This window comes from Rhinopithecus roxellana, chromosome 2 (genome assembly GCF_007565055.1).
Source record: "Rhinopithecus roxellana isolate Shanxi Qingling chromosome 2, ASM756505v1, whole genome shotgun sequence".
Taxonomy (NCBI): domain Eukaryota; kingdom Metazoa; phylum Chordata; class Mammalia; order Primates; family Cercopithecidae; genus Rhinopithecus; species Rhinopithecus roxellana.
Window position 1 is genome coordinate 132,064,938 of NC_044550.1, and position 11,972 is coordinate 132,076,909.

The 11,972-nt window shown below is 60.4% G+C and overlaps 1 protein-coding gene across 1 annotated transcript in view; it reads right to left on the reverse strand.

The window, feature by feature from the left end:
• The window catches only part of SH3TC1 (SH3 domain and tetratricopeptide repeats 1), a 43,884-nt gene extending 36,010 nt beyond the window's left edge, over positions 1 to 7,874 (reverse strand). Inside the window, 5 exon segments of the mRNA XM_030920280.1 lie at positions 1,517 to 1,550; positions 1,552 to 1,599; positions 1,601 to 1,718; positions 5,780 to 6,462; positions 7,472 to 7,874. Of these exon segments, the coding sequence (XP_030776140.1) occupies positions 1,517 to 1,550; positions 1,552 to 1,599; positions 1,601 to 1,690 (172 nt within the window). The 5' untranslated portion in view covers positions 1,691 to 1,718; positions 5,780 to 6,462; positions 7,472 to 7,874.
• Positions 7,875 to 11,972: the final 4,098 nt, after the last annotated feature.

An 11,972-nucleotide genomic window follows, 5' to 3' on the forward strand; every position in this document is an offset into this window, starting at 1 on the left:
GGGCATCATGTCTGCCATTTACTCCCAAAAGAATCAGAAGAAAATCACACACACACAGACACACACACACACGAGTACACACACAAAGTAAAAGTCATAAAATGTGAACATTTAAGGAATCTGGTGGGTGTGGGCAAATGGAATTATCTGCACTATTTCTTGCCACCTTTGATGTCTATCTGAAATTGCCCAGAGAAGACGAGGAGGTGAAGGAGCTGAGGAGCCCCACCCCAAGCCAGCTTTCCCTCGGCCCATCCAGCCTAAGCAGGCAGAGTTTCCTCAGCTCCCCTCCGCTGGGCCCACAGAGATTCGCTCCAGGCAAAGGCGATGCCACAGTGCTTTGCTGAGCCTCTGGAGGAAGAAACAGCCAGCCACTCAGGGCAAAGGCTTCCAACTCCCGCCACTCCCGTTCCCAGAGGCTCCCAGCTCCTCCCTGGGCCCGGCGGCTCTGTGGGAGGCTGGCCAGGGCCCTCCTGCTCTGTGCACTCATGGCCCTGGGCACGGCCCAGCCCCTTCCTTTCCGTGAGGCCTGCCCTGGAGGGAACGTGATTCCGTGGCCTGGTGGGCTCCCCAGGCCCAGGCCCCGCCCCAAACCTCTGAGCTGCCCTTCCTGGCCGGGCATGCTGGTGCCTGCAGACCACTCCCCTTTGTGATTCAGGGCAGGAGGCCATCGACCCCTTCCCATCTCCGCCCTCATGCGGAAGGGCAGGATTGCAGGTATAAAACACTCCCACACCCGGCTGTGAGCCAGGCGACAGCATCTGAGGTTTCCACGTCCAAACACATCCTTCGTTCATCAATCCCTTGAACAGTGAGGGAGCACCTACCATGTGCCAAGCCCTGGAGTCCTGAGACAGGGACGTGGGCAGCTAAGAGGAGACCAGGCTGAGGCTGGACACTGGGAGGAGGCGGCCCGGGGAGGGGTCACAGCCGCAGCTGTCTCCGGCCCGGGAGAGGCTTGCAGGTCTTGGTGTCCCCTGCCTCTCCCCTCCTCCCCTTCAGGGTCTCAGGATGAGGGTCAGATGGGATCCTGGAGATCACCCAGGCCACCCTTCAGGTTTCCCAGGGATTCAGAGACTGAGCACGCGTCCTGGCTTGACTGCTGACTGCAGGGTGGCCTGGCCTGGCCCTTCCCTCTCTGCACCTTGGGTGCCTCCTGGGGCATGAGGATGCCTCATCCTGAGGACTCTCAGGGGTTCCAAGGCCAAACCCATCGGACTGTTTCTGGAATGGTCTCTGAACGTGTGGGTTCAAATGCCCCTGTCTCGTTCTTTGCCAGTTTTGTTATCACTGACCTGTCCTTGGAAAAACACGAGCTGGGCTCTGGCCTCTCAAGTGACTCAGCGGGCACAGGGGCTCCAGTAACACACGTGGGGGAAGGAAACGAGAAGCGATGGAGAGCAGACCCCAGCCCCAGCCCCAGCCCTTACCCCAGGAGGCCTGGAGGCGGACAGGGCGGTGAAGGACGGATGGACAGGGCAGGTGGGGTGGGAGAAAGTGGGTGGGATGGACTCACCGCCTCTCCCCGGCGCCTTGGCCTCCTCCGGCCCCCGCTTTCTCCCAGCTCACAGAGGGCCTCGTGGCCACCTTCCGGACACGGGTCCCGGCTGCTGCCCCCTCCTGAGGGTCCCACGGGACCCCTCCCCATGGGGGTCGGCTCCTCAGTGATCACAGCAGGGAGGTTCTCCATGACCCATGGAGACCTCACATGCCTGGCCCTGTGGACAGAGTGGGTGTGGTCAGGAGAGGCGGCCCCGACCAGAACCAGCACAGAGGCTGTGTCCAAGGCCGGGGTCCAGAGGAGAGAACGCCAGCGTTGCTGAGCGCCCTGCACCTTTCAGACCCAGCGGGCCCCTCACCGCAGCAGGTGACCATGTGTGGTATTGTGGTGGGCGTGATCCCGCTCCGCTGCTGTGCCTCCTGCCCCATCTCGGGTGTGCTGTGCTCCCTTCCTCCACGGGGCCTCCTCTCGCTGGTTTTCTGCCTGGAGTCCCCTTCCCCATTGAGGCAGAGCCCCTGGGTGCCTTGGGCCCCTCCTCAGGAGCCGGTCACTGCCTCTTTGCTGGGCCGTCATGCCTGACAGACCGCGCTCCCGGGACAGTGCTCCATCGCCTGCCAGAAGACACAGAAGGACACAGAGTCCCCCTTACGGCGTCACATGCAGGCGCAGGGCCCGTGGGGACGGCGGCCAGGGCCAGGGCTGAGGCACGCAGGGGACAAATCCCAGCTGTGGCCACAGGGATGGGGTCAGCCATGTCCTCCTCAGCTCCGGCCTCAGGCAGAGAGACTGACAAGCGGGGAGGATGGCAAGCACAGAGTCAGGACCCTGCTGTCTCTGCAGGGAGGGCTTGGTCATGGGGGCCTCACTGTTCCCTGATTGTGGTTGGAGAAACGTCCACCCTGCCCCTCCAGAACGCCATGGCCAGGGCGGTTTTCAAGTCCAGAGCTTCGGGGAGATATGGGGATGCAGAGGAAGGAAAAGAGGTTCCGTCCATGCCTGATGTGTGGTGAGAAGGTTTCCCTGCTGCTATCTAACGCAGGCTCCGCTGCCCCTCCTTGGTGAAATGTGAGGTGGGGAAGAAATAAGCCAGCGTCCCCTGCAGCTCCTGCCTCCCATCTCCCCGCCCCACAAGACATTGTGAGCAAACACTGGGACAGCTACGTGTGGACTCGTCCCCTTGCTCTTGGTTTGAAGCCCCCCCAGTGGCCAGCAAACATCCTCTCTGCAGGCAGAGCATGGAGAACCGGGGCAGCTACGCCTCTGACCTCTGTCTGGGGGCAAAAGTACAAGTCTGGCCTCCTGCTGTCCCGTCACCCCTTTTGTGGTGGACGCTGGGGAACAAGGCACCCAGGGCTTGCCAGGGCCTCTGTCCAGGCCTCAGAGCCCTGATGGGCCCACCAGGCTGGGGCCTGCCAGTGGCCAGGACAACCCCCAGAGCCTCCTGTCCTTGTCCCCACCTCCCACTTCCACCCTGGTCTCCGGGCAGGGAATGTGGCAGGGAACTGGGAGGCAAACCGGGCAGCTATTGGGGGTATGTGGGGTCTGTAGTCAGGGACACAGGACGAGGCTGTGAAGGGGAGGCAGGAGGCCCTGGACATCCAGCACCCAGGAAAGGCAGAGAGGCACCCCTGGGGGCTTCAAGCCAGGAGCAGGGGGTCGAGTCCACACGTAGGAAAATCTGTCCCAGTGTTTGCTCAGAATGTCTCGCAGGGGTGGAGAAATCAGAAGCAGGAGCTGCAGGAGTGCTGGGCTTATTTCTTCCCCACCTCAATTTTCACCAAACAGGGGCAGCTGAGCCTGCATCAGACAGCAGCACGGAAAATCTCACCACACATCAAACACAGACAGAGCCCGGCTTCCTTCCCCAGCACCCCCAGCCCTCCCCCAAGGCTCTGAGCCTGAAAACCCAGAGGCGGTCAAGACTGACCTCAGGACTCCCAGGACAGTGGGTGTCAACTGGCACACCTCCCACTGCCAGATGCCTTGGCCCAGCAACCCCAAGGAAGGCCTACCTCCCCAGTACACAGATGGGGAAACTGAGGCTCTGAAGGGTCAGGCAATTCTCCCGCCTGTGCGCACTTGCACCCGCACACCCGTCAGACCAAAGCAGAAGCGCACACTGCAGCTGCCATCCCTGCTGCCTTTTCCCCACCCGTGAGCACCTCCCTCCATCCCTGCATTGCTCTCGGCTCTGGCCACCACTGCGGCATCAGGTCCCTTCACAGAGTCTGCTCCCCAAGAGGCAGCTCCCCTGTAACATTTAGTACAGAACGAGGAAAACCTCATGGGGGGCAAGTCGGCTGCAGGCAGGGACAAGTGGGTGTCCTATAAGCCCAGCCATCACCCCTGCCCCCATGGCTGTGGCTGTCACCCTGAGAACCGGCCACCCAGGCCCCAGCTCACTGCACACTTTGGGCTCCATCAGCACAGCAGGGGCAGGAGGAGCCCACCGTCTAAAGTCTTTGGTTTCAACCACCACCACCCACCCCTGTGCTGTGCCAGCTCTGAGCCGGCCAGTGGGAACACAGAGGGAGGACGACCCAGACCTGCTAAGTTGAGAATTTAGGCAGAATAGCGATGGTTCCATGAGGCAGGTTCTATGAGGCATAGAGAGGGTCCTCTAGCCCTGGCCGGGGAGGGAATCTCACAGTCAGGGAAGGCTCCCTGGGGACCTCTGACCGCAGGGCCTCAGCCAGACCAGCCCCGGGCCAGCAAGGCTTGCAGAGGCGACAGCTCCTGGCTGTGAAGTGGCCCCGGCACACCCCCTCCCACCTGCACACCTGCTCCAACTGTAACCTGATTGATCAGTTTGTGGCCAAATCCTTCCCACCCCCCAACCACCTCTGAGGGGCACGGACCAGGACCTCTGGGGGCCAGGAATGGTGAATCAAGAGACATCTGATGCCAAGAGGCGCCTAAGAGACCCTTCAGGGAAACTGCTCGCCCAGGAGTGGGAGCAGGGTGCAGCCCGTAAGACTTGCTTTCCAAAGGAGGAAGCGTGCGTGAAACTGTGGACATGGAACATGGCCTCACTGATCAAATGCCTTGTGCAGCCTGGGGCCTTCGCCCTCCCTGTTCCCATGTCCTGGGACCCTGGTCACGCCTGGAGAGCTCTGGGCACCTTCAGGGACGGTGCGAGACACTCCGGCTGCCCTCGCCCAGCCTCAGACTTTGCTTTCTCCTCCTTGCTTTGCAGGACTGCGGTCCTGGCACCTGTGGCTGCCTGTGCCCACCACCTGGCCCCGGGTCTGTGGCAGCACCAGGAAGCCCGTGCCTGCGAGGCCAGGCTGCCTTCCCATCCCATCTCTGGAAGCACATGGAGGGGTCTCAACAAAGCGCTGGAGTCCACTCCCTGGGCATGCGAGCTTCCTGGTTTAGGGGCTCTTTTGCTCCCAACGCCTGACCTCTGGGTCCTCGTCCTCCCATCTCTGCCTCTTTGTCCCTCAGGAGCCAGGTCTCGTGTCCCTGTAAGCAGAGCAGGAGTCCCAGCAGCCTTTCTGCATCCACTGGCTGATGCCCGGGACACCTGCCTGCCTCCCAGCCCACCTCCCCCTGGGTTAGGAACGGGCCTGTTAGAAATGGCATCCAGGGTTTCTATGGGCCTGGCACACAGCCGGTGCTCAGAGACAGTCTCCTGAGAAAAGGAGGGCTCCCCAGGCTCAGGGAATTTCCCACCTGCTGTTACAACCCTAAGCGTGGGGTTCCTGTGCAGAGCCTGGCGATGAGGAAGTGAGTTCCATCTCCGCAGCATCCCCTCCCTCAGCCCTGCAGGCCCAGCCACCACTGCACAGAGGCCCCAACCACGGGTAGGTGTTGATGCTCCCAGGGGCCAGCTCACCGAGCTGGGGGATCACCAAGCAGCCTGCGAGACTCTCTCCTTCCTGCCTTTATCCTGTTTGTTCAGTTTATCATCAGGACAAACCCTTGGAGGGCCCTGGATGGGTCAGAACAGGCCCCAGCCCCAGGCCAGCCTCCAGCCCCAGGGGAAGGGTGGAGTTTGGCTCCAGAACATGGAGAAGTGGGGCCAAACCCTGGTTTCTGGGAGACCTCTCCATGCCTCAATTTACTGAGCCAGAAAATGAGAATGAGCACGCACACCGCACAAGTGGGTCGAGTGGGTTAAAGGGACAGTGCTCCTGGTCCACAGAGTTTGGTGAATGTGGGTTGGAAGAAGGAGGGAGAGGGCTTGGGCCGGCCCTGAACGGGTTTGGGAAGCTTTGGCCAAGCTTTCACCAGGCTGTTACTGAACAAATACTTCTAGGGCCATTGAGACCTCACCTATGCCACCAAGCACCTCTGGAGGGTTGACTTGTCACCTCGCATCCTGGAGTGACACTCTCCTTTCAAAATTCATGCCCACGGGAACCTCAGAATGGGGCCTTATTTGGAAATGGTCTGTGCAGATGAAGTGACCTTTACTTAAGATGAGGGTGTTCCAGATGAGGATGGCCCTAAATCCAGTGCCTGGTGTCCCTGTGAGTAAAACAGAAGACGCAGAGGCACACAGAGGAACCGGAGAGGAGGCCACATGACCACCAGGGCGGAGAGTGGACTGATGTAATCACAGCCAAGGAGCACCCGGAGCCACAAGGAGCCGGAAGAGGCAGGGAGGAGCCGCCCCAGGAGCCTTCTGAGGGACACCTTGAGTTCGGAATTCCGACCTCCAGAGCTGCGAGAGAACATGACCAAGAGGGCTCTGTCATGCGCTTTGGCAGCACGGGAAACCGGCGCACCCGTGCACTCCTGGGCCCTGCCTTCCTCTTCTGTGTTGTGCGGCCATCCTCATTCATGTTGCTAGAAGAGTGAGTGATGTCTCCATGCGTAAAATGCTGGCCCAGCGCCCGACACGGGACACAGTTGTCATCGCTGTCACAACGGTGTCGACAGTCACATAATTATGGCCATCCAGGGTGCTCACAGCATCCTTGGCTCACCTGGAGGAGCGAGGCACCACCATGCCCCTTTCACAAATGAGCCATCAGCTGCGGTGACTCTGCCTGCCCAAGGTCACCCAGCCAAGCAGCACAGGTGGGGTTGAACCCAGGCGGTCTGAGCCCAGCCCCCGCATACCCATCCTAAACCTAACCCTGACTTGGGCCCGGCCTTGCCTCCAGCCACAAGCTCAGCCGCGGTCCCGCTGCCTGGCACTGGGAGGCCACACCCTGAATGGCCGGCCCACATGTAGGCTGCCCCTGGCCCTGGCCGACGCTGCTAACTCCCCCCAGTGTCACTTTGCTATTCATCTCATTTGAGCCTGTCAACGGCAAAAGGTCGGAAACTCCCGCTTCACAGACAGGGCAGGGCTCCCAGGGCTCCTGGGGAATCACGCACAGGCCCACAGGGGGTCTCAGTGGTGTACACACACGGGACCACACGCCCCGGCACACCTACAGTTGAAGGCTGGGCCCAGGCCCTCCCTGGAATTTTCAGGCTGGAGCCCCCGGTCCAGTCGCGGGTCCATTTGGTTGTTGGAAAAGGGACCCAGGTGGCAGCGTCAGAGTGGCTGGTTACAGCCACCGTGGTGCCGGGTGAGGCTTAGAGGCACTGGGCTCGCCCTGGTGGGTCTGGCAGTGTGGCCTGAGCTAACCGGGGGCTGGGGTCACACCTGAGACCCGCTGGACTTGGAATCCAGCAACAGGCTGGCTCTGCTCCCAGACCCCCAGGGCTGCTCACGCCAAAGGTCAGCATGGGTCAGGCCAGGTCCCAGAAGCAAGGGTGCTTTGTCAAAGCTGAAATCATTGCCCGTAATCACTGCGGATTGGCACTGCCAGCACCTGTGAGCTCTGAGTGGGGTCTGCTGAGGGTGCCCCCGACCTCCCCGAGGCCCCCAGCTCGCAGTTTCGCTCCACCCCCATCTGAAACAGCTCAGAAAAGTCCTCAAGAAAGTGTAAAGATCCAACCGTGGCAAGACCCGCAGACAGCAGCCTGCTCGGCCAGTCCACGCCCCGCCTGCCCCGGAGCCCCCCGTACCTGCGGCGTGCTCCTCGGGGGCAGCTCCCAGGCCCACAGGACCGAAGCACGCAGGCACCAGGTGGCCACTCCTGGCCCAGCGCTAGCTGGCCCCACAGGGCTGTCTCCAGCTGGACGGAGCAGGCAGGTGCCGCCCACAGCCGGGCTGACTGCACAGCGGCCTCCGCCCCCTGCTTCCTGCCCTACTTCCTCCCTGCGCCTGAGGGCCGGTGACGGAGAGGCAGGCCCAGCACGGCTGCACAGACACCGCAGCCGGTTGATCATTAGCTCTTTCCTGGACCGGCTCCAGGCCCTGTCCTGCCTGCCTGTTGCCCAGCCCCCAGGTTCTGTAGTAGAGGCCAGGGGCACCCAGTCCCCCGCCTAGGCTGGGATTGGGGAAGTCTACCAGCCACCCACCCTCCAGCCCTGCCAGCCTCAGGTCTGCTCTCTGTTCCTCTTCCACTTACTGCACACACACATATACGCATGCCTGCACACACACATGCCTGCACACACACACACGCATGTGCATGCAGACACACACACGTGCATGGGCACACAGACTCAGCACAAGTGTGTACACACATAGGCACACATATGCACACAAACGCTCACATGCAGTTCCTTCCGTCTCCGCCCGGGTGCTGTCTGGGCCACTGGCTCCATCAATGGGAACACTTAGGGGAAGAGATGGGCCCCCTCCTCCTCGCTGCAAGCTCTCCTGGTTAACCTGGCCTGTCCCAACGGGCCTACCTCTTTACCTCCCCACACTGGTTCCAGGCCTGAGCCAGGTTTGAGAGCAGAAACCTCCCTGGCCAGGCGGACCCAAGGCCAAAGCACGGAATCTCACCCCTGCCCGCTGAGGAAGCCTGGCCTGGGCTCATGTCAGCTCGGACAAGAAGCAGAACTGAACTCTGCTGGCCCCGCCTGTCTGCCTGCTCTGATGCCCTTGCCAACACAGGAGTATGAGCACCCACGTGGTGGATGTGGGCTGCTGGCTCCAGCCCAGCTCTAGGAAATGGGAATGGGAGGGATCCCTCCATCCTGTGCTGTGGTAGGTTGGTGCTTTACACACACCTGGTTTAATAAAACCAAGAATAATCCCTAAGTTAAATAGTAACATATCCATCTCACAGATAGGAAAACTAAGTCTCAGCGGGTAATGTGACATGCCCAAGGCCAGTGACCAGCTAGAAGATAAGAATGGAACCAGTTCTGACTGGTCCTGAGGGCTTTAGGGCTGGGCTTTTCAAAGGCACTACTGACATTTGGGGTCGCATCCTTCTTTGCTGCAGGGCAGGGAGCTGTCCTGTGCACTGGAGGGTTTTAGCTGGTCCCTGGCCTCCACCCACTGGATGCCAGTAGCCCCCTCCTCTAATCATAACAGCCAAACAGCTCAGCTATTGATCCCCTAGGGGTGAAGTTGCCCCAGGCTGAGAATTCCCACCCCAGGTGAGCTACTCAGGTCAAAGCCTCTCCCAGCCCACACCTGCATCCTTCATCCTCACCCTCCCATCCTGTTCACCTTTCTCTAATCACAAGCTCTGCCCAGGGGCTGCCGCTTGCCTCAAGTCCCTGCATCCTGCACGGCAAGCCCTAAAGTCACACGCTCCCTCCTCCTCACTGAGACCAGGGCCTGGGAGTGGGGGTGCAGCTGCAGATGCCCATGCACATCCCCTCGCTGCCCCGAAAAGACGAAAAGACCTCGGGGAGGGCCCACGTGAGGCGTAAGCCCCTTAGGGGCCCAGCGTCCGGGCTCCCCGGCCCGGTCTGGCCAGGCCCCACCTTCTATGCCACCAACATGGTCGGTGAGCACACGGTGGGTTGCGGGGGGAGGTTCAAAGGCACCAAAGGACACTTTCAGAGAGTCCCCAGTGGCAGCAATCTGCAAGTCTGACCCACAGGCAGAGGGGCAGCAGCTCCCAGACCAGCTCTTCTTCCCGGCGGGGACGCGGCTCCCCCGCCCTGGCTCGTCTGAGGAGGAAAATGGTGGTCTCTCCAGCCTCATCCAGGGGCAGTCACTGTCAGTTTCGTGGAGCTGCCACAACCAAGTGCCACAAACTGGGGACTCCAGACAGCAGAAATGTCATCTCTTACAGTTCTGGAGGCCAAAAGTCCAAAATCAAGCTGTGGGAAGGGCCCCACTCCCTCTGGAAGCTCCAGGGGAGGCCTCTTCCTGCCTGCTCCAGCCTCTGGAGCCCCACGTATGTTCTGCTGGAGGTTGCATTGCTCCAGTCTCTGCCTTTGTCTTCACGCAGCCTCCTCCTCTGCGTCTGTCTCCTCTTCAGTCTCTCCTAAGCGCCCTGTCACTGGATTTGGGGTCCACCTGAATAACCCAAGATGATCTCTGTTTGGGTGAGAGTTTAAACAAAACAATCTCATCTACAGACCCTTCAGGAAATTACATCTGCAAAGACTCTTTTTCCAAATAAGGTCAGGTTCACAGGTTCAGGGTGGACGTACCTTTTGGGCTTAGCTCGGTACATAAGCTGTGATGCAGGTCTGGGACAGTGGTTAGAAATAGTGGCCCCCAACCACAGCCCCTCAATCCCTCTAGCCTGGTGTCCTCCCGGCCCCCTCCTTGGGCCTTGGGGATGGATGATACAAGGTCTGGTGACCCCATCCTGAAGCCCCTCCTGGACTCCAGCCCTCAGCACCCCACCCTTCCTTGCAGACAACTGCCGGCCCCATCTCCCACCTTCCTTCTCCAACCAAACCTCAACTTTCATCCTGCCCAGCCCCCGCCAGCTAGGAGCCTCTGTCCAGCTCCCTCTGCCTCCTGTCTCAGGGGACTGGGTAATGCTTCCATCCTTCACAAAGGTCCCGCTGCCGAAGCCCAGAGCACTTTGGGAGCTGGATTCTCCTGGCACCTTCCCTGTGGAATGGGTGCAACTCTGGGTACCCACCTCTCCTCCATTTGGGCTGCTTTCCTGGGTGAGTGGTCACCCCTGAGGCATCTGCTGCCCCAGTGCCCAGGACCTGTGGATGCCCACGGAAGCACTCAACATCACCACCCCGCCCCAGGTCTTCTTCTCCCTATGCCTCCACCAGTGCCATCTATAGCCTCTGTGGCTCCCTCCCCTGCTCAGTGCATCTTCTCCACCAGGGGCCACATTCACGCCTCGGGTCCAACACATCTGTCAACACAACCTCGTGGAGTGGCCACTTCCTCTGAGTAGCCCTGGGGGTCAGGCAGGTGGGGATGTGAGATTCTGTGGCTGTGCCCTGAGTCATCATAAAGATTAAATTAGATTCGAGGACTTTTCTAACAAGCCAAGCACAGGTGCACAGCTCAGTTGCACTGAGATTCTGTGCCCACACTGAGTTCTCTCCATGGCCTTGGCCCAGTGAGGAGCACAGAGCGGCTGCGCTTGACAAGCAGGTGGGGAAGAACCGACGTCCCTGGGAGGTCAGTGCCTCCTACCAGTGCCCTGGCCGTGTTGCCCCCACCACGGATGGGGCTGCCTGTGCCCCTGCTCAGATGATGGCCCCAAGGGGCTGTGGAGAGAAGTGGGGAGTGGGCGCCCAAGACCACCTGCATTAACTTGCTGCCTGCCTGTGGCACCTCCTCCTCTGGGCCTCAGTTTCCCATCTGTGACCTGAGACTCAAAGTGGGTGCCCCCGGTTCTCCAGCCTGCTCACACCTCTGCCCCTTCTCCGGAGTGGGCAGAACACTCCTTTCCTGGCCAGAGACGCTTGGCTTCCCCTGTGTTTGTTTTTCTGGAAGCTGCGTTGAAAAAAGCCCCCAGACGGGCTCCACATCCACACACGGGTCTGGAGACATTTCCTCTCCTGGCCATTGTCCCCGGCGGTGGCTGGAGACCCTGTATCCTGTTTGTCTCTGCAGCTGTACTTCTGGCCCAAGGCCGGGAGAATTTTCCAAGAGCCTCCCCAACACTGCACAGAGCACCCTGACTGCACACAGCATACCCAGCGGCCTTCTGGAGGAAGGAGCCTGAGCCTTCAGGGCTGGGGGCTTCCCAAGCAGGCCCACCTAGAGGCTGCAGATCCTGGGGCAGAAGCGCACACAGCCTTGCTGCCAGAGGGCCTGTCCGAACCCCAACTCAGGCCTCAATTATCCCAGGACAACCTGTCACTCCTCTGGGCCTCAGTCTCCCCATCTTGCAAATGGTAGAGTTGGGCTTGGAGATTTCTAAGTGCCCTCCAGCTCAAGAGTTTTGCTCCCTGATGTGGTTGTGATAAATTTCAATTGTCACTTGCCAAGAAGATGCTCAGCCCTTCACAAGGATTGTCATCACATGGGGCTTGCTGATGGCCCCACCAGCTTGACTGTCTCCTGATGCCTGCTGGTGAGTGTCTCCTGATGCCCGCTGAACTGATTCACAGAGGGGCTAGAGGAGGCATGACCTGCCCAGGGCCACACAGCTCCTATGTAGCAGAACCAGCCCGGATCCCAGTCCTTCCAGCACCAAACCTGTGATCCTCACTGTCAGGCCTCTGAGCCCAAGCCAAGCCATCGCATCCCCTGTGCAAGCATCCCCTGTGACTTGCACGTATATGC